The sequence below is a fragment of the Lolium rigidum genome, chromosome 5 (assembly GCF_022539505.1).
Source record: "Lolium rigidum isolate FL_2022 chromosome 5, APGP_CSIRO_Lrig_0.1, whole genome shotgun sequence".
NCBI classification, from domain to species: Eukaryota; Viridiplantae; Streptophyta; class Magnoliopsida; order Poales; family Poaceae; genus Lolium; species Lolium rigidum.
In genome coordinates, this window is record NC_061512.1 from 20,872,278 (window position 1) to 20,898,499 (window position 26,222).

Below are 26,222 nucleotides of genomic sequence, written 5' to 3' on the forward strand. Positions count from 1 at the left end.
CCGGATTTGAACTGGGACGACACTTTCCTTCGCTCAATAAATGGAGGGAAAAATGTTTTTAGCTCTAGGACGCGTCATTTTATGTGCTAAATATTTTCCGTTTCGCGCGTTGGCGGACGGGTGCACGCGCGCGCCCGGTACGGCCATACTGCATGTCCCGGCGGCCCCGTTTTGCACAATTGGCAAAGCAAACGGAGCCAAAAATTCGAGCGGAGCCACGTGGCGTCATTTTATGTGTCCTAGTAACCACTTCAAAAGACGGAACTGGGATACGGCAATTATCTTGGAAAACCCTTCACGAACAGGGCTATCTCGTCCGGAGTTCTATGGCTTTTAGGGAAATGAGTAGGAAACGGCCCGTTTCACCACATAGTTTGTCGGAACGAGGCCATATTTGGCACGTGCGTGGGCCTTAGGATGGGAAGCAAGGCCACGGTCGCGGATTTCCGATCCGAACCACGGGCGACGGTTTTTCCATTTTTGGGGTGCCGGAAGGGCTTTTTTGTGAAGCAGCTACATGGTGCGCATTTCAGTATCGCGCGGGACCTCCGCGCAGCGGTAGGATACCTCCTACGCACCACCTATCACATGCCATATGCGCGCGGAAGCCATCTGGGAATCCCACCCGCTTCCTGCGGTGCCCCGCCGAATCCGCTGGAAACTGACCGGATTTGAACTGGGGCGACACTTTCCTTCGCTCAATAAATGGAGGGAAAAATGTTTTTAGCTCTAGGACGCATCATTTTATGTGCTAAATATTTTCCGTTTCGCGCGTTGGCGGACGGGTGCACGCGCGCGCCCGGTACGGCCATACCGCATGTCCCGGCGGCCCCGTTTTGCACAATTGGCAAAGCAAACGGAGCCAAAAATTCGAGCGGAGCCGCGTGGCATCATTTTATGTGTCCTAGTAACCACTTCAAAAGACGGAACTGGGATATGGCAATTATCTTGGAAAACCCTTCACGAACAGGGGCTATCTCGTCCGGAGTTCTATGGGCTGGTAAATGGCCATGCCCGGTGTGCGAGCATCGACTTGAGTTCCTTTGGCTAAATAAGGGTCGCAAGTATGTTGGCGTTTGACACGAATCGGCGGTACCTCAAAGGGAGGCATCCGTTCGAGAGAAGACAAAAAGAACTTCAAGAAAGGCAAAGTTGTGCATGAAGTAACGAGAGGTGCCAAAGTTCGATGGTATAGGCTGTTGATCTTGCGAGCTATGTGCTCTCGTGCCCGGCGGCATCGGCAGGCGGCCCATCAATTTGAGGGATATGGTGTAACGCACAAGCTGGACTCACGAGGCAGCCTTAGCTGAAGCTCGAGTATTACAAGGACCTCGAACTTCCCCATAACATCGATGTGATGCACACCAGTAAAGAATGTCGCGGAGTCCTTATTTCACACGTGCCTAAACATTCCCGGGAAGTCAAAGGATAATGTCAAGGCTAGAGTCGATGTTGTAGAAGCTTCTGTGATAGGAAGAAATTACACATGCAACGTCCTACGGCGTCGAAAGAATTGGTTCAAGCCGCACGCCGACTTACTGCCTTGATTCCATCCAAAAGAAGGAGGCATTCAAGTGGCTAAAATACGTTGTGATGTTCCACCGATGGTTATTGTTCGAATATGAGCAAGGGAGTCAATCTTTCGACGGGAAAAGTCACCGGAGCTCAAGAGTCACGACTATCATATATGGATTGAGCGGCTGATGCCGGTGATGCTTCGAGGGTATCTGGGGAGGAGCTGGAGGTGGAGGTGGAGGTGGCTGGGGAGGACCGGACTTTGAGCCACCACCCTCGGCTTCAGGCGACGTTGCTTCCGGGTTCTTTTTGGAGGGGACGTCTAGAGAGGAGGCGGAGACGGAGTCTAGAGCCGAGGAGGACTCTAGCCGCGGGTTTGAGACTCCGGAGGAGGATGGGCGGCCGAAGCGCATCGAAGATTCGTGGGGAAGCGAGAGTCCCCGACGAGAGGAAGGAGCCTAAGACCCATGAGGCGAAGACCCTTATTATTCCTGCCGGCCCCGAGTAAGTGTACTAATTTGGCAATTTCGATTTTCATGTACTAATGTTTGATTTTCATGTGCTAATGTTTGATTTTCATGTGCAGCAATTGGACATTTCCTCCGGGGGTCAAGGGGCGCCCGCCTAGCGAGCATGATTGGAGCTTTGCTTAGGAAGTTCGGCCGGGCAAGTACTATCCCCTCGGCACTCGTCCCAGCTGGCGAGAAGAAGCTAGCCACTACTTGGACGGACTACGAGAGTGCCCCCGGCGTAGGCTTCCCGACGGCTGCTGAGGCCGTGATGAGAAAGTTTTGGGTAAGACATATTTTCTCGAGCTTCGTTCATATTTGATGACCCCAATGTTCTAACTCATGAATCTCACAATTGTTTTTTGCATGATTGAAGTGTTTTTATCGTGTGGCGCCCGAGGTTGAGGAGACGGCCGCGAACAGGACTTTGCGGGCGACTTGTGAGAGGTTGACACCGCAGGTGTGGTACAACCAAAGGATCACGTCCGCGGGTCACTTCGGGCGAGAGAGGCGAGAGGGTCCATAAGCTGGGACATTGTCGGTAAGAATGCTAAGGCCGAGTACGAGATGACGGTGGAGGACTACATGTCGGTGAGTAAAATGTCAATGAGATTCTACATTGCTACTAAGTTGCGATTGCATTAGATTGAGTTGAGTATTGCATTTTCAGGTTATCCCCGATTGGGCCGAGCCGCATGCCGAGGCATGGGAGGAGATGGTTAGGACGAGGTGGCTCAAGATGGACGAGGACTTTGCAGCCGTGGCGAGGCGGAACGCGGAGAACCGAGGCGACGGTGGCACACATTGTGGGGGAAACCTCAGCTACGAGCGCTACAAGGGGAAGACGGTATGTATACATTTTATTTTCCTTCAGGTTCAAAGTTGGTACTCACAACATTTCCTCTCGCGATGCAGAGGGCCGCGTTAGGACCCGAGGAGGAGATGTCGACCTCGAGATATACAACAAGATGCGGCTTAAGAAGCCCGATCTCTCGCAGCCTCAGCCCTCGCTCCCTGAGTACTTCGGCACCTACGCCGAGGACGTCGAGAACTACTGCGAGATGGTGAGGCATCGTCACCCGGAGGTGGATGACCCCATGAGCGCGGAGGTCGACGAGGAGTCGTTGGTCCTGTCGTCCGGAGGGTTGCCGCATGGCCGTCTCGCCATGATGAACAAGGCCGTCAAGCATACCCTCACCACGACCTTCACGCGTCTCAAGGCGGGACTCACCAAGGACAGCCCCCCTCTCCCGCCTCGTCGCCGGGCTCGGCAACCCGCATACGACGTAAGTTTCCCTCATTTCCATCCTCTTTCCGACTTTCGTTCATACATTGCTAAGTGCTAACGAGACATGAATTTGTGAAATTGTAGCCTGACTTCGAGGCGGCCTAGGTGGCCGCTCATCAAGAATATCAGGTGGCCTTCAACCAGCACCAGCAGCAGTTCATGGAGTACATGGCATATATACATGTAAGTTCCAACCTTTGTTTTCGCAAATGATGACAAGTCCCACTTTCCCCTAGTTTGATGCTTCATTTCTGCAAAGACCGACATGTAAACTATCTTGCGAGCGTCGTTTGTGGGCAATCAAACTGGACAGACAGACGGATTTAGGGCCGATGCCTCCCTTTCCGGGGCCGGCGCCAAACATGCCATCGAAGGAGAATTTCGCTGCGGAGTACTATGGGAGAACAACGGTAAGTTCTTCGCCAAACCGAATACTACGGCTTTCCTTTGCCTCGCAAATTGCTAACATCTCGGGAACATGTGTGTAGGGAACGGGATGTTCCGGAAACCGAGGGTGGTGGGAGGGACATGACACCGGTTCATCATGGTGGTCCTTCTCCCGGTGCTACACCCGGTACTTCTCCCGGTACTTCTCCCGGTCCTTCTCCCGGTGGTTCTTCCGCAGCTTCTACCGGAAGGAATCGGCCCGGGCCGGTGTTTAGCGGCGACGAGCTCCTCTAGTAGTCCCATAGTAGCTACTTATGTATCCGCACTATGACACTTGTACCTATGTTATGAGACTACGACTATGTATCCGCAACTATGTTATGAGACTTGAACTTCGTGTTATGTCTATTTGCACTTACTCTATTTCGTGTGAATTAATTTGTGATTTAATGTGCTGCTAATCCTGGGAAACAACCAAACCAGCAAAAAAAAGAAAAAATGGTCATCTCTACGCCGACGGGTTCCCCCTCGGGGTAGCGTCGACATGAACCATATGGCACCCTCTACGCCGACGGCTACCCCCTCGGGGTAGCGTCGAGTGAAACAGGGGCGCGACGCGTGGCAGTCTACGCCGACGGCCACCCGCTCGGCGTAGGATGCGCCACGGCCCGCCAGGACGCGCCGCGTGGCAGTGTACGCCGACGGCCGCGCCCCTCGGCGTAGACTGCAGCGCAGCTCGCCAGGACGCGCCGCGTGGCGGTGTACGCCGACGACCGCGCCCCTCGGCGTAGCGTGCAGCGCAGCTCGCCAGGATGCGACGCGTGGTGCTGTACGCCGACGGCTGCCCCCTCGGCGTAGCCGTAACGGCCGTCAGCACGACGGCGCCCGTTAGCGTGCTACGCCGAGCGCTAGTACGCCGACGGGTGGCCTGGCCCTCGGCCCTCTCTTTCTACGCCGACGGTCGCTGATACGCCGAGGGCCACGTGGCTTCTGCCGAGGCCAACCTTGCCCGAGGAGCTACGCCGAGGGTCCCCGTCGGCGTACCCTACGCCGAGGGCTAGGCTGTGGTACGCCGAGGGCCGGAGGCCGTCGGCATAGGTAGAGATTCCTGTAGTGATATGTTTTGATATTTTTTTAAAATGTGTTGTTATCACATTCAAAACTAAGCCCAACATTGAAAATTAGTAGAAATCCGACTTACTCCTACATACCTATTTAAATTTTACTAAAACCGATTAAATTACACCTCGTGTGTTATCTCCGATATGTAAAGTCTCCTATGAGTCGGTCATACACAAAAGGAGCACACACATCTAGAAAATCCACGATCTGGAATACTCCCTTTTGCGTGAAACACTTCTCGTGGGCAGCTGCTGGAATTGAAGACCATTTGATGCATCAACCAACAGATTTGTGTCAACTAGGGTTTAGGATTTAGGCTGATGGCTACTTACACCTATCAGCTGGAGTAGCCAGCTACAGTACATCTCATGGATCGATCATCAACGACTACCGAATCGATACAATCAATCCGGTCCCATTGATCAGTACCAACCGACGACGATGTGCTTGCTAAGCCAATGCCCACACTCCATCTAGCTACTATCTCGTCTTCCTGCTCGGACTCGGACCCCCCTATTTAAGCCCCTCCCATCGCTCGTACTCCTCACACTCACACTCGATAGTCGATCCTCGTCTGCAGCTATTCAGCTCACCGCAAGCTCTAGCTCGAGGGAAGAGATGGCGCAGATCGTGGTGGTTGCCATGGTGGCGTCGATGCTCCTATCGGTGCCATACGCCGCCAACGCTGCCATCACCTGTGAGCAGGTGAACTCTGCCTTTGGCGGCTGCGTGATGAACATGCGCGCTGGAGTGCCCCTGTCCACGGGCTGCTGCAACGGTTTGAAGAGTCTCGCCACCTCCCTGACGACCATTGCCGACAACCGTGCCACGTGCAGCTGCTTCAAGACCTTCGTCGCGAAGGCGAATGGGGTCAAGCTTAGCGACATTCTTGGCGTCCCGCGCATGTGCGGCATCAGCGCCAACACCACCTTCTCCACTATCCTCCGCAGGTGCTAGATCCACTAAATTAAGGATCGACTGATAGATGAACTACTCCTCGCCGGCGTTACATGCATTTAGACGTATATTATGTATACTGAATAAAGGCTACGAGTACTCCAGCCAGCTCTGCCATTGTATCGATCGGTGTTTGATGTGTTCCTTTTTCTACCTTTGAGAGGCACGTTGTGTATACCATACATACCCTCTGCCAATGTATGTCCCCGATTAGATATTCCACTCTGGTTGTGGAATTGCATCTCGATCACTGCGTATGTCTGGAATTAGTTTTTAAAAAACTAAGTGTTTCAAACTTTCGAATATAGCCATTCATTGAAACTCATATGAGTTGAAAAAAACGGCATCATCATTTCTATGTCATCTGAGAATGTTACTTGTCGGCCCGCCGAGTTGCAGATTTTCATGATCATAGTCCCACCAGAAATTTGATCGAGACTTTAGAAATCAGAATGTGTAAAAATGTGTGAATATCTCGCCTATATACCTTCGACTTATTAGCCTGATTATTTGGGGTGTGACTATTTCTCAGTCGACTGAAAACTAACTTCGTTCTCAGTCAGATGGTACCATCAAATCTCAGTTGCAAGTCATGTTGCAACTCATGACTAACCCGAATCACGATGCAAATCAAATGATGTAAAACTTGACTGAGCACGAAGCTAGTTCTCAAATTCCGATTATTTATGCAAGAAAATGTTAGGTGAGTACAAATAATGTCCCTAACGTTATCTTGTGTGCTTTTTTCCTTGATGGCTAAATATTGTTGTCCTTCAGAACCAGCCGATGAAGGATAGCCGAAAGAAGAGCGGACCCCATGGAGGATCCCATAGATGAATTAGCGGCCAGGAACGGAGAGTTTTAGTTGCCATACGTCCGATGCTGGCATGCTGTGATGCTCTCAATAGGTGACCAGATGAGATCGAAGATCACCTTTTTGTCTTTTTGAATTCGGTTGTCATTCCTCACTCATGTAGTTTTTCTTTTCCTTGGTTCTTTAGATGTATTCATCTCGTATGATGCTTCTCAATTACATTATTAGTACTTCTCTTGAGGATTGCTTTTCAGTCTGATTCACAAGGAGTCTTACGTACGGTGCATTTTGTGACTCACGTCAGGCTGCAATACAAGTAGCCACTGATTGATCGTAGGAGTAGTACACTCGGTAATAAAAGCTTTAGATACAGCAAATACTTCATCGTACCTAAACTTCTATTAAATACAAATAAAATGGTATTAAATTCACAAGATACAAACTTTAGACAGCCCTTAGCTGACGGCCACTTAGATTTATCATCGATGCACTTTTAGATCGATCAACTGGTGTAGGTACATTCGTTCTCTTTTTTTTTTCATTTTTCCATGTAAAGTGGTTTAAATAGTAGCGTTAACAGCATGCTCTAGCGTTTTCATCAATTTCTCGCTCAATGAAGTTCATGTACAATCATCCACTATAGCGTCATATAGCTTGCAATAGCGCGACGCTATATAGCGGATTTTATGGATTGCGCTACTTTTTTATAGCATGCTATTTTTTACTATAGTTGTACAACACACATAATTTCTTGTGTGTGGCATGCTCCTGGCCACACATGCCTAGACTCCGAGGGCCTCATGGGCGAACTCCATCTCTACATGTTTGAATCAAGTGTTGAAATTATGATATGTTTTCAACGGTAGCTAGCTGGGTTTCTCTTACAAACTTTTTAGAATGTCATTTGAGTATGTTTTGATATTTTAAAAAGAACTTTTGTGCTGTTATCACATTCCAAACTTGGCCCAACGGTGAAAACTGATACAATTCCGACATACAAGTTCAAAAGTTAGCGCATTTTGAATTTTACTGAACAGATAAATTACACGCCGTGTGTTCAACTCTAGTATGTGAAGCCTCGTATGCATTGGTTGTAGTACAAAAAAGGAGTAGGCATCTAGAAAATCCACTGTCTACCCCGGAATACTCCCTTGTGCCCACTCTTCGTGGGCGGCCACCGGAATTAAGGAGCATTTGATGCATCGATCCACGGATATGTGTTAATTAGGGTTTAGGCTGATGACTACTTGGATGTACCATCAATGCACTGTCGATCGATCAGCTGGAGTAGCTGGCTAATCCTGTTAGGAGCTGATACTGTTTAATGTAATTACACTTCATGCGAAAACTGCTACTCCTACGTAGCTAGTAGTACTCATCGATCGATCATCAACGGCTGCTGAATCGATAGACTTAATCCAGCCCCATCGATCAGCACCCACCGACCACGATTCATGCGCTTTGCTAAGCCAATGGCCGAACGCCATCGATCTCTTCCTCCTGCTCGGACCCGGACCCCCTATTTAAACAACCCCTCCCTTCCCTCGTATCTTCCTCACACTCGATCCTCGTCTCCAGCGCAATCCAGCTCACCGCTAGCTCTAGCTCTAGTGAAGAGATGGCGGGCGCTGCATCAGCTGCTCAGACCGCGGTGGTCGCCATGGTGGCGGTGGCGATGCTCCTGTCGGCCGCCAACGCCGCCGTCAACTGTGAACAGGTGAGCTCTGCCTTTGGCGGCTGCGTGAGGTACATCCGCGGCAAAGGCCCCCTGCTCCCGGGCTGCTGCGACGATGTGAGGAGCTTCGCCAACTCCCTCACGACCACTGAGGACAGGCGTGCCGCGTGCATCTGCGCCAAGAACATCGTCGGGCAGGCGCGTGAGATCAATACTGGGAACTATCTTGGCATCCCGCGAATGTGCGGCATCCCCTCCTTCACCGTTATCCTCGGAAGCTGCTAGAGATCCACTTTTAACTCATAAATAATGAAGCTCTCGTCTCCGTATGAGATCAAGAGGACTCAGCGGTCCAGCCAGCTCTGCCATTGTATCGGTGTTTCATTGTTCCTTTCTCTCCCTTTGAGGAGAGTTCATATATAATATTCTGTCAATGTTTGTCCATCCAGATTTATGATATCTGCTAAACAACATCTAGCTGTTTTTCAATTCGTGCACGCTCGTTTTTCTGGCCGTACGTCGCTGTCTTTTAGATTCACGTTTAGTCGTCTGCGCCTGTTAGTCTTTTCCGCTGGTCCTAATTTTTACAAAAATTAGAGTTGTGCCTCGTGTCTAGACGAGGAGGACTCTGAGCCGTGTCCGCCGGGAGTGATGCAGGCGCAGGAAGAGCAGACCGGCGCCTCGCCGCCTCCCACGACAGTAAATACAGAGGCGGCGAAGGAGGGTTGAGAAGAGTTCGCCGGGGACGGAGGTTTGTATGCGCTCCCTCGTCCCTCTCGTTCCGTGCGCCCCCCTATTGTTTTCTCGCCGTACGGCCGCGTTGTTGACATTCATCCGCGTTGAGGAGGGGTCTAGTGAATCGCATGGGGTCCAGGTTTGTGTTTCGCCTGACCCTCCCTGTCGTTCTACTTCCGCCTGCTACTGGTCTATATGCACGACCGCGCGCTGTGGATTTTTCAGTCTTGGGGTCAGTATGGTAGTTATTTGTAGGGAGAGGCGCACTGTTTTTATTCAAAGGGTCGCTTGATCTGATTTTAACTGCAGGTGCTAGGTTATGCAGGACTGGGGAAGCTGGATAGGTGGATCGTGGGAGCTATCGGATGTGCATTCAGTTCTCACGCAGTTTTTGATGTTGATGGCTTTGTACCAATGAAATTGCAACAGAAGAGGTACGGGAGGGAGGTGTTGTCTCGTGGAACCCATCGTTTTTGCCCATGGGTTCTTCACATGAATTAGCCATTCTTATCAATGTTTAGTATGCGCAATTTTTTATTTTCTTAGCAGTTTGTCAAGTGGATCGATAAGTTCCTATGCATAAGATGCATGCTGTTCTGAACTTTGGCTACTGTTTTTGTCTGAATGTTAGTTACATGAATTTAGTTGAGAGGAAACATTTGCCCCATAGTGTCAACTTTGTGTGTGTGTACTATTCTGTTCCGTCTATCTACCAGCAAGTGTCTATATGTTTCAGATTATAGTGTCAACTTTATTTGCAGATTCCTGCTTTATTGCATTTGTCATTTTTAGTATTTTATTTATTTTAATTCTCTTTTATTTTCCCACTAGTAATTTTTGATTTTCATTCCAATTTATTCGTGCACTAGTCATTTTCATTATCTTTTTCTTATCTTTCTTTAGTTATTCAGTTTTCTTTGTCATTCTCTAGCCGGTTCAGTCTTCTCTAGCTATAATTCTTCAGTCCTTTTTCTACGTATTCTTTGTATTTTCATTTTTCAATTTTATTTTTAGTATTTTTTATTTATTTTCATTCTCTTTTATTTCGCCACTAGTGATTTTTTATTTTCATTCCAATTTATTCGTGCACTTTTCATTTTCATTATCTTTTTTAAATATTTCTTTAGCTATTCAGTTGTCTTTGTCATTCTCCGGCCGATTCAGTCTTGTCTAGCTATAATTCTTCAGTCTTTTTCGAAGTATTCTTGGTCTTTTCATTTTTCATTTTTACTTTTAAATAGTTCTTGTTGTCTTTCTGTAAATTATTATTTTATTTATTCTCTAGGGCAAGCATGTTACATGGGTTTTCGTTTTCTTATTAATCAATTTTTTAGTCCTTAATTTATGTTTTTATCAGTCCCTCTTTATCCAGTCTCAATTCAGTTTCGTTGGTCATTCTCTTTCTTTTTCAGTGTTCAGCCTATCGTTCAGGCCATTACTACTGTTTCTTTTCATTAGTTCCTCTTCATTTAGTCATTTTGGGCATAGCATGTGCCATTTTGTCATATTTATTTGATTCCGATACTTATTTAACCTATGGTGAGTGTCACTCTCAGTCTTTTACTGAGTTAAGACCTTGTCATAATTGGGGGTTTGGCTTCCGGTTCGTTGCCTCTCTGGAAATATTTTGGCAGTTCCTATTTTACATGTCTTTCACTAGCAAGCTTATGGTTTAGTCATTCTTCTCATTTTATTTCTCAAGTCCTCATTCATAGTCTAAGTTTCTTGTCTTTCATAAGTTTTCAGTCATATCATTATTGTCATTCTTCGATTCTACTTTTTCGTACTTTAGTCCTTGTCCATGTTCATTTTTCTTTGTATAGTTATAGATTTTCACCATGTGTGCACCCGAAACCAATATTTTTATATGTTGTGGCACCATGTGTGCACCATGGTCCGCAATGCTCTAGCTCCGTTGTTGGCTCTCGCCGAGGAGGGGAAGGGGTGGGGGACGGCTAGCACATGGGGTGGGCGTCGTCGCCGGAGTGGCGGGCGGTAGGGGTGGGTTGGGTGGCGGTTGGTTCCGTAGTGGCTGCCTCGCACGGGAGGGGGCGCTCGCGCCCATGACCACAAGTTTGTAGTTTGCTTCACTTTCTTAGCCATGAAGTTTCTTTTTGCTCAGTTTTTAAAAATATATTCATGTACTTAGTATCTCAGTTATGCAAGGCAAAAAAAAAATCAATGTGTAGCATTTTAGTACGTGCATACCAGTTTTGTGTTTCGTTTGGTGTTTTTTTTTTCATGTTCTTTGTATCTCAATTATCTTCTTGAATCTTGGTGTCTTGTTCATGGTCTTTGCAAGGTCTAGCTGGTGGAAGAGAAAGGAGAAAGGTTTTGGATCAAGGCCTGGGAAAAACCAGAACAGAAATAAAGGAGCGTGTGGTCACAGACGGCCAACTGCTGCTGGAGCCCAGAATCACACGAGCTAAACTAGACCGTCAGTCTGCTGCGTTTTTTTTTTTTTTGAGGTGATGTTGTGTCTTTTGTTTTTAGTCTGGACCGTGAAATGCGAAACCGCAGGCTGCTTTATTCTGGTTCAGTCTGGATTAAAAATCACAGCCCATTAACTGACGTGGCCCAGGTTTCCGGTTTTGATCGGTGAGTTCGGGCGGAATGAAAAATGAAACCAAAGGAGGGTTTTGATTGGCTGAAAAAAGTGGCTGTGCACGAATTGAAAAACAGCTAGCTGTTTTTTAGACAGTCCCAGATTTATTCCACTATTGTTTGTCAAATTGCACCTCACTGTGTATGTCTGGATTATACAATGGTGACTAACTTCTATCTGGGTTTGAAAGAAGACGACCGTGAGAAATAGCGCCATTTATGAGTACTCCAGCCAGCTCTGCCATTTTAGCGGAGTTTGATTGTACATTTCTCTTCCTTTTTAGAAGACACTTCGATCCAGACTGTAGTCTGCATACCATGCACACTCCGCCAATGTATGTCCAGTTCAGTATTCCGCTCTTTTTGCCAAACTGCAACTCTCACTGTATATGTCTAGATTATGAATTCTACCTTTTTGAAACTTTTGAACAACACCAAAATTCTACGTTTTTGAACAACACCGAGAATTAGTAAGGAAACAAAAATAAAATAATGACAAAGAAAATAAAAAGGGAAGAAAATACAACCTTAAAAAAATACAGCCTTAAAAGGAAATAAAAAAAGTAACAAAACGGATAACAGAAAAAATGAAACTCGGTTTAATGGGCCGGCCCGTTAGCGTGAAAACCATGTGCATCAAATAGGAATAGGGTATGTGAGCATCAAGTAGGGTTTACCAGCTCTGTCTCGTCCTTTATGTATTCTTGGGCCGTCCGGTATCCAAATCAAGGGGGTCAACTAGCAAGGTATGAATGAATAAAACACCCGTGTTCACCGCCAAAAAAAAAAACTAGCAAGCTAAAGAGTTCTTAGTTTGTTGACCTCAAGAAACCTCTAACCCTAATTCGATAGAAATATAGTAATCTTTTATGCATAGAGAAAAGGAGGTGTGCCTCCATCGGATTAAGCAGTAATCGTAATCAGTAAATGAATGTCAACTTGATTATACTCCATAAATGGATTGTTGAGGTGTAGCAGTACTAATGCACATCATCATATATACAAAAAAAATCGATAAAGGGAATATATTAATATCAATAGATACCAAATACACCCAGCCTCTGCAACAACGCAATAACTAATGGTAATACAGATGCACACAACTAAACAAAACTAAGAAAAAGAAGTCCCACTATGGTAGTCTAGTCTTGGCAACAACAGTACAACCGCCACCAAGACAAAGACCTGAAATCTAGGCTCTTCACCAGCGACGCCTCTAAGAAGGGAACAGTGCACAAGCGTTATCGTTGCCGAATCATGGAGATAGTCCCCGCTTAAGGCCAAACCTTAGATTTTCATCCTGAAAGGGTAGGACCCTGAACTTCACTTGTGTTGCTGCCTCCACTTGCATATTATTGTTATGAGATCCAGAATACCAAGCAAATCCCTCAACAACGACTCAATCCTCCGCTGCTAGTCCTCCAATCCAGCCTTCAAAGATTCTCCGTCTCTGATACACCATGGACAAGAATGTCATATGCTGGCAACATAGAACATAGCTTCATGTCGCACCCTCTAGAACCAAACGGTTGGAATAAAAGTATGGGTGCGCACGACCGAATACCTCCCAAACTAGCAAACTCCAGGCACGAGCACTGTTACATTTGCCAGCGGAGCCTTTCGGAACTCAACATCCAGCCAAATCCAGACGGACATGCATAAGGAAGATCTTCGTCTTGGCGCGAGAGAGATCCGATGACCACCACCTTTATTCATGCCGATCGAGCAACCCGCGACCCGCCAGAAACCCGCAAGCCGCCGCTCCAAACCCTACCAACGGCCCAGAGGCAAGGCCAGAAGGGAAAGGAGATGGCAGTGCAGGGTCGATCCTCCACCGGAACCGGCCCAACGCGCAGTGGAGACCGAGATCGGGGGAGGGGGGGAGGGGCAGCCTAGGAGATATGCAGATCGATATCTGGGATCACCAGCACCCGCCGGCCTAGCATATTTACTCCATCCATGGCACCGGTGGGAAGAGATCTCCACCTCCACCCCGACCACGGGCGCCGCCCTAGACGCTGCATGGCGATGACCCGACCATACCCACCCTAGCGGCCATGGCGAGGATCCCCAGCGACCTCCACTCCCAACCACCTCCGGCGGCTGGGTTCGCCGCCACCGCGGTGAGGGCCGGCGGCAGCGGTGGCGAGAGGAGAGCGCGGAGAGGGCTTGGCGGCGGCGCGGCGAGATCAGCCCCGGAGTTACCCTAGGGAGCGACCCACGGGGGTCCGAGGATAGCCCAAGATAACACTACAAAATGGGAGTGTGAATTTTTATCCAATTTCCGTACAAAATGTACATTCTAATCAATGTTATTCTAAAGTTGTATGTGCCGCACACGGCTTCGGGTTTTCGACTTTTGGCGGTTAATTAATTCAGAAAACATTTTGGGTGCAACCTATAAAGGCATTACAGGATAACATATACTACTTCCATTCCAATAAACAAGATGTATAATTTAGTAAACCCTGAAAGCTTAGTATGTTGGACCAATACAGAAGAAAAACTTCAACATCTACAATATTAAATAAATATATGTTACGAAAATAAATTTTACGGTTAATCTATCGATATTAATTTAGTATTATTAAAAATCATATATTATATATGACATTGGTCAAACTTAGAAGATATTGATGTTTGACTAAATTTATACGTCTTATTCACTAAAACAAAAGGAGTATGTAAGTGATGTTGTGATGCTAACGTCGAAATATGGTGTATATGTTCATGAAAAAATCTAGAATAAATATATGTTATTGACATTACATTGATCCACGGTGCCATGAGAACCCAAAACAAAAATTTAAACACTTACTGAGGAAAAAAAAAAGTAACAACATGCTAAAAAAGAGATCATAACTACAAAAGAAAAGGAGAATATGTTACTCGTAAAAGTTTGAGTTGATGTAATTGCTTTATCCATTGAAAATTTATAAGATGGTTCCTTATATCTTGCCATGTCTAACTATAAATTTTGACGGTATTTTTTATAAATATATATTTTGACAATTTAAAAGATGCTTCCTATTGCAAAAGTTTTTTCTTCCAGAATACGCTATCGGAAGGAGTGTCATTTTCATAGAAAAAAAAAAGACCAAGCCAATATATTTTCCTAAGAAAAAGCAACATAAAGGAGGAGACTGCTTGTTTTTTTTTCAGTATTGATCGACTGCCGATTGGTGCAACCTATTAGGATAGATTTTATCCTACTAATGGCCCACTAGGTAACATGTGGATAAGCCAACTTTCCTGAAGTCCATAACCAGCCCAAATTGACGGCCAAACACTAACAGTCTGCGCTAGGAGATCAAACAGCCTGAAACAAGCACATACATGTGCTGCCTGCCATTGGACCATAGGAGCTGCTGCGATAAGGTAATATAAATCGTTGAACCAACGGGATGGAAAGTTCTGCTCTGGAATTAACAATGCACCAGCACATGCTCTCAACGCGCTAGTTGAAGGGTTCATTTGTTGCGAGGTGAACGCCACTTGTCACTATTCTCGACAAGTCTTGAAAGAGTTTTTTTGTAGGAAGGAGTCTTGGAATATTTCAGTGTGTGAATGCCACTGCAGGTGGAAAACCCTGATCAAGGAAGCAACATGATTTTGAACGCCAAGGCGCTCAACTTCTTCGCTCGTATATCTGTAAGACTAGTCATAATGCATGTATCATATGTATGATACTACTACATGTTACTGTATCCACAATATCATGTACTAGTATCATAATCTTCTTATTTTAATTGATTTGTAGAATCTCAATGCAGATCTATGTACAAGATGTATTTGACATTAAATTTTCTAGTACTACGCGCTATGATACGGTATCTACCTATGATACTACTACAATCCTCTCTCTTATCTTTAATTGCACTGCCACATCAGCTTTTTACATGCATGAGATGCATGATACTACCTATGATATTTCTATTGTGGATAGTCTAATAGGATAAACGAGGAGCTGACATAATGGGACCAAGTGAAAGACGCTCTCTGGATCGGTGGGGTGTAGCCTGCTAGATTATTAGTTAATTTTTGAAGCAGCATCATGGATACACTTGCATACTTATTCATACACATCGAACTAAGCATATCTAGGAGATTTAAATATGAAATAAGTACCAGCATAAAGTAAGAGATAATGGATGCGTACGTACATAGCGACCAGCAGCAGCGAAGCTAGAGTAGAGCGGACCATGGTGCACTCATGGAACCGCATCAGATAAAAATGTTTGTTTCCAGGTGCACACATGGTGAAATTCTGTAACTATACAAAGAAAAATAAATTTTCCCGGGGTCATGTGCACCCCCATGGCCCTATAGGGATCCACCGGTTGCGATTGGAAAGGCCACTTCAGCAGCATATCACCATAACCGTTGTTGATACCGTCCTTAGTATTGTCGGAGTCGTCGAGACTATTGATGAAGCAGCAAGCCAACAGGGAAGCAACGAGTGGTTGCGCCTAGACGCTCCCTAAAAAACCTTATCTCGCACGCAGTCCTGGAATAGAGATGACCAAAGAGCATCACAAAGAAAAGGAACCTCCACGAAGCAGGTTTCTAACTTGACACGCGACGGTCAATGTGGGCATAAAAACCGTGAAACCGAAAACCGAACCGAAGCCGAAACCGAACTAACCGAAATCTCGGTTTTTTCCATTAGCCGCTATTTTTTCGGTTTCCATTTCTACTAACCGAATTAAATTTGGTAGAATTCGGTTTTTAGCCCCACCAACCGAAGAAGACCGAATAGACCGAATTGAGTAACCTACCATCAATTTGTGCATAAACCGATCATTCAATAGAAGCCCAATTGTGTTTGATGTTCCAAAAATTGTTCATTTAACTAGCTTTTTCTGAATATAGCGTGAAGACTGCATAATAGAACACGTCGCTCGAAGTCTTAGCTACCCCTTTTAATCGCTCACGAGTGATGCACCTGTACCACGAGTGTCGCAGCCTATCAAATAGCATCCCTCAACGATTGGTGCTCATTTGTCGATTTCTTGCGCAGTTGATGCTTTTTTTTGTTGATATGTTAATCACTATTTGCTTTCTTCGGTGATGCCTACTATTTGTTCAAGTGAGTAGGTTCATTTGGTTTTAACCGAAAACCGAACCGAATTTGTCGGTTAACCGAATCTTCGCTTTCCTAAATTTTCATGCCAATTTCGGTTACTATTTTTTAAAACCGAATTTGTTCAAAAACCGCAAAAACCGAACCGAAATTTCGGTTAAAACCGAATGCCCACCCTAGCGCGACGGGCTAGGTGGACATGCGGCGGCAAATGAGAAGTGTGTTTGGAGTCCTCCTCTTCCTACTCACTTGCTGTAAATTTTTTTTTAAATGGAAGGCTCGATGAGCCCGACTTTGAGTTAACAAAGCCATCAACCGGCAAGAATTACAACCATTACAACGGAACCAACAGCAAAGCAAAAGAAAAAGGAAAACTGGGGTTGCCAGCTAGAGATACAAGCACAAGGGTGCACAGCTATAGCCTAACCAAGAAAAGATCGAGCGAGAGCGGAGCAAGGCTCCAAACTACGGGATCTACAAACACGCCCAAGACTACAACTAAGCACCGACAGCTCCGCTTCGAGAAACAAGCAACAAGCCGCCACTCCATGAAGCTGCCCCAAACTGAGGTACCACACTAAGCCGCCAAACGAGAGGACCATCGACACCCGGGGGGACTAGCTAACTGCGCTAGTGAACAAACGAGCCTCCGGAGTTCGAAGGGGAAACTTCACGACAACGCCTTCAGGAAGGGAAACGGCGCTCGCGAGCGTCGCCGTTGTCGGCACAGGGGAGCTGTGCAAAGCTTTCGCGGAAGCATCAACACCCACCCCACGGAAGACCTAAGTCAATGCACCTGCCATCAAGACAGTCACCAGCTATTGAGAGCCACCGGTGCCCCCCGTGCCACGACGCAAACTCCGACAGCCCACCCTAGGCTCGAGAGCGGCCGCGCAAAGCCGGAGGCACACCGTTTATATGAAGCTGGTCACAACGAGACACGGGGAATTGACGAGTAGAGATTCCGAGGAGGACCTCGGGGAACCCGCAAGTCGGCGAGAGATAGTGCACCGGGGCGACAACTAGCGGCAAGAAGTGCGTCATGGCCACGCCTCCAAGGAGGTGAACGGCATCCATAGATGTCATCGTCGCCGGCAGTGGCCGAAGCCTTGCGGTGCTTTCGCGGACACAACATCGAGCCGCCTAGCGTCCCTGCAGGCCAACCCCCGGGTAACCAAAACAGTCCTACGGGAGCAGCTACGTGACGCGCCGCCCCGCGGTCGTCACCACCGGCCGTAGGGAAACAAGCAAACGGCAGCGACAAGTCGCCACCAAGCCGGTGAAGCGCTGCCCTACCGGCCCGAGCTCAAGATCTCTCGGGTCGGAGCCAAACCCGAGAGAAGCCATGGTGTCCCCGCCCCTACCGAGACCACCGGACGCTTGTACCGGACCAAGGTGCCAAGGACCAGCCCGGGCCGCGTCACCGGAGCTGCCATGCGCCGGCCTCGACCGAACAAGCGGGGAACCGGCCCGCACCCTAGAAGGATCCAGCTCGAGATGCATCCGGCCGGTCCAGGGCCGAGACAGCCCGGATGCGGCCCAAACCTAGGCCCGCATGCCCGGATCTGGGCCCGCCGCCGCCCCCATGGCCACGGCCGCACCGGCTTCGGGACGCGCCGGCCACCGGCGACCAAGGCCACCGTGCCGAGCCGCCACTCCGCCGAGCTCCGACCGGCGCCTCCCACGCCGGCCGGAGGAGCGCACCGACGCCGGGAAGGGTCGCCCGCGAGACCCTTGCCAAGCGCGGGGAGGGACAGCCACCGCCGCCGGCACCACGCGGGCTTTGCCCGGCGGCTCTCGCCGGCGGCGGCAGCGAGGAGAGGTGGTGAGGACGGCCTGAGGGGGAGGGGAGGAGAGGGTCGCCCCTGTCGCCGCGGGGGCGACGCGGAGCGATCAGCTAGCTAGTTTCGGTCAGCTTGGGTACACATCCACTTGCTGTAAATCGAAACAACTGTCTCTATAAGCTGCTCCAATTGTCTCATAACTTTACTAGACTATAGCCCATATGATCCAACATAACCAAGCATTTCTTTAAATTGTGTTATTGTGTATAGGGTAAGAGCAAGTAGGCAAGTAGGGGAAAACCTATTCATCGCCCGTTAGCGGTCGTTAATACGCTTCGCCCGCTAGCCCGAGCCAGTAGCCTCGGGTTTTCATGTTTTTGTCGAGTTTTTTTCTGGTTTTTCTTGGGTTTCGGTTTTGTTTCAATTTTTACGATTTTTCTTTTTTCCTTTTTAACAAATTTTAAAGTTAACAAAATTTCAAATTCGAACAAATTTCAAAGTAAGCAAATTTTTAATCCGAGTAAATTTTAAATCTAAGCAATTTTCGAATATAAGAAAATTTCAATTCTGAGCAAATTTCAAATCTAAATAAATTTTGAATTTGGGAAATTTTGAAATAACCGAGCCATATGGGCCAAGCCTATTAACCGTTCCCTCCTTAGGGATGCCTATAAACCATTGCTAAGGAGCGATGGGTAGCTCCCTCGTCAAGTAGCCAGACTTTGTGTGTGGGTGTGTTTCTTTTTTGAGAGGCAAATTTTGTTGCTCTTGATGTTGTCAGCCCTACCGCTTTTCGTCACGAAAAAAATATTGTACTACCTCTGTCTATAAATAGATGTCTTAAGTTTATCAAAATTTAAATATATATAGACACTATTTAGTGTATAGATACATCTAAATTTAGATAACTCTAAAACATCTATTTATGCTTTTCGGCTGCTTGGGCGATTCACCCGCGGAGAGCAGCGATGAGATTCCGTCGCCACCAATTGGGGCAACGGATGGCCCAGGATAACCCAATCTCCCACTAGCTCCACATGGCCCGCACAAGAAACGTCCCATACCCCCATCACCCGCGAGGCCCAACACCAGTGCCAGTGGCACGACACCCCTATGGCCCTATCCACTGATCATCCGGTCCCACAGAAACTGCTGTAGACGCCGCCCACCTGGGCCCCACAGCGGCGGGGGTGCTCGCACTTGATTATAAACGGAAAGGCAGAGATCAGATCACGGGACGGAACGGGATCCATCCACATTGCTGTTCTGTTCGGTGCTCGGCTCGGCTGCCTTTGCGGCTACCCACGCGCGCCGCACGTGCGTTCGTGACTCGTCTTCCCCGACCGGCCACGATCGCCGCCTCCTAACTCGGCTCTCCCCCCGTTGCTCCTGCTGTTACAGACTTACAGTTAAGCTTAATTCGAGCTAAGCCCTGCCGCGGCCGTCCCGCCGTACGGCCACTGCTGACTATTCACAGTGAATGACAGGTGGGGTCCAGCGGTGGATGCCCCACTAGCCATTGTCCTGCACCTGCTCTGGCGGGCTGGTTAGTGACCAGGAATAACTAATCACATGGTTAAAGTGGAATTCTGCGGAGCCAGTCACTGGAATAAACTAATTATTACAAGCTGAGCCAGCCAGCGCCGGAGGGGTGGGGGAGAGGGAGCTCCGACTCCGAGCTCGACCTCGCTGCTGCTAATGGCGGAGAGCGACGGCGGCGAGGCGGACCCGGCCGCCGCTCGGCGGGCCGACGCCGCCGGCGACGGCGCCAGCCCCGACCCCGTCCCGCGCCCGCAGCGGCCGCAGCTCACCAAGTCGCGCACCATCTCCGTCTCCTCCCCCTCGGCCTCCTCCACCGCCGCCGACAGGCTGCGGGCCGGCGGCGGGCGGGAGGGCCTCCTCGCCCGCCGCTCCACCACGGGGCCGCTCCCGCCGGTGGACGCGCTCGCGCCGCGCCGGCTCACCGTCGCCGTCGACGACCCCTCCCACTCCGCCTCGCCCCCCAACGGCGGCGTGCTCGACCGCGACTGGTGCTACCCCTCCTTCCTCGGCGCGCACGTCACGCGACCGCGCGCGCCGCGCCAGCAGCAGCAGCAGCAGAACACGCCGCCGCCCAGCGTCAGGCGGAACCCTAGCAACCCCGCTCCGCCGCCCCGCGCCCGGCGGGAGGAGGAGAAGCGCCTGGCGTCCCTCGTCAAGCTGCCGCCGCTGCTGGGGGACAGGAGGCCGCTCTCGCCTCCGCCTCCGCCGCCGCAGCAGGCTCGGCGATTCGATCTCCCACCATACTACCTGCTACTCGTAAGTGTCACCGAAGCTAGCTTCTACTACTTCAACTGTACCATGTATGACTGACGATGCCATAAAAGCTCCCCAGCTTACCTGTAACAGCTGACTTGCTAGTTTGGGCCATTTCACATGAATTGATTGCTCTTGCAGTTGCTGGTCGTAACTGTCACGACCTCCGCCCTGGCTTTCTGGCAGTGGATCAAAGTGTTGAGCCTCCAGGTGATATATTTGCATCTGTCAACATTATCTGATTTACGTCGAAATTGGTTCCGCTGACAGTTCAGAACAACTTACCATTTCGCAGGAAAAGATCAGATCATGCGGTGGTGCCAATGCCGTGGACAGCGAGGATGAAACCTTGCTTCCCAGTGACCCTGCTTCCAGTTTTGCTAGCTCCACTAACTGGAACTTCGTTCCGATGCTTGCTCTGGCGATCCCCGCATTCCTCTTCAAATACGGCGACCAGCTCCGACGGCACAGAGCAAATTCCATCCGGACGAGAGGCACCGAGGAAGAAGTGCCGCTGGAGAAGAGGATTGCGTACAAGGTCGACGTGTTCTTCTCGGGGCATCCGTACGCCAAGCTCCTCGCCCTCCTGCTAGCCACCGTGATTCTCATCGCCTCGGGCGGGATCGCGCTGTTTGCTGTCAGCGGGAGCGGGTTCCTGGAGGCTCTTTGGCTTTCCTGGACTTTTGTGGCGGATTCAGGGAACCATGCTGACCAGGTTGGTCTGGGTCCTAGGATCGTGTCTGTGTCGATTAGCTCTGGCGGCATGCTGGTGTTTGCCACGATGCTCGGGCTTGTGTCGGATGCCATATCGGAGAAGGTGGATTCTTGGCGTAAGGGGAGAAGCGAGGTGATAGAGACAAACCATATACTGATCCTTGGATGGAGCGATAAGCTGGTAATGCTCTGGTAGAAAATTGCTTTAGTATGGATAGTAGTTCCCTTGATGAGATCATTTGGTTTTGCATCAGGTCCTGGTACCAAATAGAATCATTGCAAATTTCATAACGTTCAAACTGATCAAATCTTTACTAATAGATAACAAATCAGTCAGGCTGTACATAACTTAGTAAGCTTTGTTGTGATAGAACCTGATGACCGACCAGTAGTGCATTTCTGAAGTAGATTTGTAAGGAATGCTTGGTATGTGGATGTGTAGGATTTCACTTTCAAGGATTCAAAGCACATTAAACTCTCAATACTTAGTTCTGTATTTTAAATATTTTAAATAGAATCATTACAAATTTCATAACATTCAAATTGATCAAATCTTTAATTGATAACAAATCAGCCTGTTAGCATATAACTTAACGAGCTTTGTTGTGATAGAACATGATGACCCACCAGCAGTGCGTTTCTGAAGTAGACTTGTAAGGAATGTTATGATATGTGATATGTAGGATTTCACTTTTAAGGATTCAAAGCACATTAAGCTTTCAAGACTTAATTATGTATTCGTTTTAGACAAACCAATTTCGGAAGTTAAATGTTGGCCCTTTTCACCATATTTAGTCACTGTAACTCTATGCACTTCATTTTGTACTTTATCCTCCAAACTTACTGAAAGTAGTGCAGTGAGGACTGAAGTTTGTTTGCTTTGACATAATAGAGACCAAATCTATATTGGCTTACTGGTTTTTCACCATGTGGAGTAGGGCTCTCTTCTGAAGCAGCTAGCTATAGCAAATAAAAGTATTGGTGGCGGTGTAGTTGTTGTTCTCGCAGAAAGAGATAAGGAAGAGATGGAGATGGACATAGGAAAACTAGGATTCGACTTCATGGGGACATCTGTAATATGTAGAAGCGGCAGTCCTCTAATTCTAGCAGATCTGAAGAAGGTACTTACTCAAGCAATTCTTCTGATCTTCTTGTCCTACCACTATCAATGCACTACTTGTACTATGTCTTATGTAAGTACCTCTTATATTTTAGAACTTAATTTTCCTTCCCTCCCACAGGTTTCTGTTTCCAAAGCCCGTGCTATTATTGTGTTAGCATCTGATGAAAATGCAGACCAAGTTAGTATTTTCTTCTACCCACATTTACTATTATTTGTTTAGCATCTCGTACAATTATTTGCTCACGTTCATTTTCTCCACTCTCCCCCCAGAGTGACGCACGAGCTTTGCGTGTGGTACTAAGCCTGACTGGAGTAAAGGAGGGCTTAAGGGGGCATATTGTTGTAGAGATGAGTGACCTTGACAATGAACCTTTAGTGAAATTGGTTGGAGGTGAACTAATTGAAACAGTTGTTGCCCATGATGTGATTGGACGTTTGATGATACAGTGTGCACTCCAACCTGGCTTGGCACAGGTACATTTCAATGTAACACCTGTTCTCCAGGAGCTATCTCCATGATTGCTGACCCATGGTATACTTTCTGCAGATATGGGAGGATATTTTGGGATTTGAAAATGCAGAGTTCTATATTAAAAGATGGCCAGAATTGGATGGCATGCGGTTTGGGGATGTGTTAATCTCATTCCCTGATGCCGTGCCCTGTGGAGTGAAGCTTGCGTCAAAAGGTGGAAAGATATTAATGAACCCTGCTGATGATTATGTTTTAAGAGAAGGTGATGAGGTCCTTGTTATAGCAGAAGATGATGATACTTATGCTCCCGCCCCTCTAGCAGAGGTGATTTTTCTGAGTTCTACTTCAGGCTGTATAATATGTACTCTCTTTGTACCAACTATCATCAAGCAAGCAAGTCATACTGCCCAGGTCAAAATTTCTATTTCACCTCAATTTCTATCTGATCAATATAACTTTTTGGTAGGTGCATAAGGGTTTTCTACCTAATGTTCAAATCCCTCCGAAGTTTCCAGAGAAAATTTTGTTCTGTGGTTGGCGACGGGACATCCACGATATGATAATGGTAATTTAACCTGGACATTTTTGCCAGAATCAGTGTACATTTGAACACAATTTTTACATGAATGTTAGTGCTTCTGTGTAGGTTCTAGAAGCATTTCTGGCTCCAGGTTCTGAATTGTGGATGTTCAATGAGGTGCCAGAGAAAGAGAGGGAGAAAAAGCTGACTGACGGTGGTATGGATATTTTCGGACTAACAAACATTAAACTTGTACACAAAGAAGGGAATGCTGTCATCAGGCGGCACTTAGAAAGCTTGCCTCTTGAGACTTTTGATTCTGTGAGTGCTCTGAGTGTTTCTACTCAATCAACTATTCTATTTATGAAACAGCAAACGTGGGCCATAATAGTTTTAGACATCTTTATCATCTACATGTACATTTCCTACTCTAGATGTCAGTTTGCCTGTGCTGAAGACACCAATTGCTAACTTTGAAACCACAGATTTTAATTCTTGCAGATGAGTCAGTGGAGGACTCCATCGTACAGTCAGATTCACGATCCTTAGCTACACTTCTTCTAATCCGTGACGTTCAGGTGAGTAACAGGCAGCCTGGCTATATCTTATGACTGACAGTCCGCATCTAGATGACTTCTGCATTACTGATGTATATACCTTCTACTATAGTCCAAACGTCTTCCGTCAGAGGAGGTAAGATCACCTCTGCGTCAGAATGGCTTCTCTCACAGCTCCTGGATTCGGGAGATGCAGCAGGCATCAGACAAATCAATAATAATCAGTGAAATACTGGACTCGAGAACCAGAAACCTTGTATCTGTCTCCAAAATCAGCGATTACGTTCTATCGAATGAACTTGTCAGTATGGCGTTAGCAATGGTGGCAGAAGACAAGCAAATCAACAGAGTTCTTGAGGAGCTTTTCGCTGAGGAGGTACTATCCATAATGCAACATGATCTGGATTGTGCTTTAATTTTGTAGTAATATTTCTTTCCACGATCTTTATTTAACATTGAAGCAGATTATAGTTTCTAACTGTATGCTATCCAGTGACTTTCCTTGGATCTGATCGTTGCAATCCTCCTATGTTACAGGGCAACGAGATGTGCATAAGATCTGCTGAATTTTACCTGTACGAACAGGAGGAACTGAGTTTCCTGGACATAATGGTCAGGGCTCGTGAGAGAGATGAGATTGTGATCGGCTACCGGCTTGCCCAGACCGACGAGGCAATCATCAATCCAGAAGAGAAGTCCGAGATTAGGAAGTGGTCGCTAGATGATGTCTTTGTTGTGATCGCAAATGGTGACTAATCTGACAATGGCATCTCAACTTTTTTTGAAGTGCAGCCTATAGTCTAACTCTAGTAAAGGTGCTGATAGAAATGATACATGAAAGTACAGTCTAATCTTGTCGGAACCATTTAGTTCTGTACACATTGAGTTCTGTCATCTCAGTAGCGGTCGGTTGATCTCAACATGAGTAATTCCAGTGTCCACAGCTGAAATTTTTGTTAACCAGTAAATAAAATGTACAGTGGATGAGTGGATCAATGCACATGTCTTCAAGTTGTAATTTTCAAGTTAACACTGATTATTGAATCTATCCTACTGTAAGGACACACTATGCTATATGGTGTTCTCAGGGAGATGGCATGCAATATATTCTTTTTTGACTGTAACATGGAATATATTCTTACAAGGCTCCTGTAATGCTATCTAAACATTTTGATCTGTGCATCTTTTTGAGTAAATTCTAATTTTTACCGCTAGTTTGATATTGTGACAACAATTACCCATTTAACAACAATTTATCCTGCTTACTCCATTTAGTGTAAGTTGTGTCTGTTGTATCCCCTTTTCTACTACCATGTTATGTCAAACTAGTTCAGATGAATATGCCCAGAGAAAACTAACTTAGAAATAGTTGTTTCTTCTTTTCTGTGAGGAATGAGTTTCTTACAGTAAGCTAGAAATTTATATGTCGATCTTCTGTTGCCAGTTGCCAGTTGCTCAAACATATGGTTTTCTTTCCTCATCAAACCCCTGAAAATTACAACAGACTAACTTGTGTTCGGGTTCGAGATTGATAAATCTTGTGGGTAATGCGCAAAACAAGTTGGTTTTCATGGTCTTTTTTTAATGAATAGCCTGGGTTGAGCTGTTTGAGGATGGCGAAAAAATTGTGATGATGCAAACATAACGTCCGTAGCAAGCACATCGTTTCATCAATTCTTTGTTGGATTGGCTCATCTCCATGAAGATCGTTAATTTGCAGCTTCGAGAAGTGGCAGAAGCAACAAAAATTAAAAAGAAACCTGTCAGACAACCTGTGAGCCACCCTGGTCAGCAAGCTGAACAGGAACGATCCTCTACAGCTAGAACAGCACCGGCAAGTGCGATCTGAGCCGTTAATCACGCTCTGGCCCACAGGTCAGACTTCATCAACCAGGTTTAAGTGCTTGCCTCCTTATTAGTCAAGGATGCAACGGTACGATTCCTATAGAACAGATCCTGTTCAAGTAAGGTCGTGCTATAGACCTGAAGAGACCGCTATTTAAGCTGGTAGCAATCCCTGTAAACTTCCGAGGTGGTACTATCTTTCGGCAGATGCTGCTCCCACTGG

At 47.2% G+C, this 26,222-nt stretch overlaps 1 protein-coding gene and 1 non-coding gene across 2 annotated transcripts; one reads left to right on the plus strand and one right to left on the minus strand.

The window, feature by feature from the left end:
• The first annotated feature begins 20,171 nt into the window (after positions 1–20,171).
• LOC124655700 (probable ion channel POLLUX) lies at positions 20,172–25,323 on the plus strand. The gene is made up of 12 exons (XM_047194553.1): positions 20,172–20,771; positions 20,904–20,978; positions 21,064–21,663; positions 22,421–22,603; positions 22,724–22,783; positions 22,876–23,079; positions 23,153–23,401; positions 23,544–23,642; positions 23,724–23,918; positions 24,083–24,175; positions 24,267–24,530; positions 24,692–25,323. Exons 1-12 carry the CDS (start codon positions 20,172–20,174, stop codon positions 24,908–24,910), a joined length of 2,841 nt encoding a protein of 946 aa, XP_047050509.1. The 3' UTR covers positions 24,911–25,323.
• Positions 25,324–25,911: 588 nt separating this feature from the next.
• On the minus strand, positions 25,912–26,128 carry LOC124658593. Its single transcript, XR_006989307.1, has one exon. It is a non-coding gene; the product is annotated as a small nucleolar RNA U3 (small nucleolar RNA).
• Positions 26,129–26,222: the final 94 nt, after the last annotated feature.

Coding starts and splice junctions, on each gene's coding strand:
- LOC124655700 (XM_047194553.1), top strand. CDS start 20,172: ATGGCGGAGAGCGACGGCGGCGAGGCGGACCCGGCCGCCGCTCGGCGG. Junction 20,772..20,903: donor CACCATACTACCTGCTACTC/GTAAGTGTCACC, acceptor AATTGATTGCTC/TTGCAGTTGCTGGTCGTAAC. Junction 20,979..21,063: donor TCAAAGTGTTGAGCCTCCAG/GTGATATATTTG, acceptor ACCATTTCGCAG/GAAAAGATCAGATCATGCGG.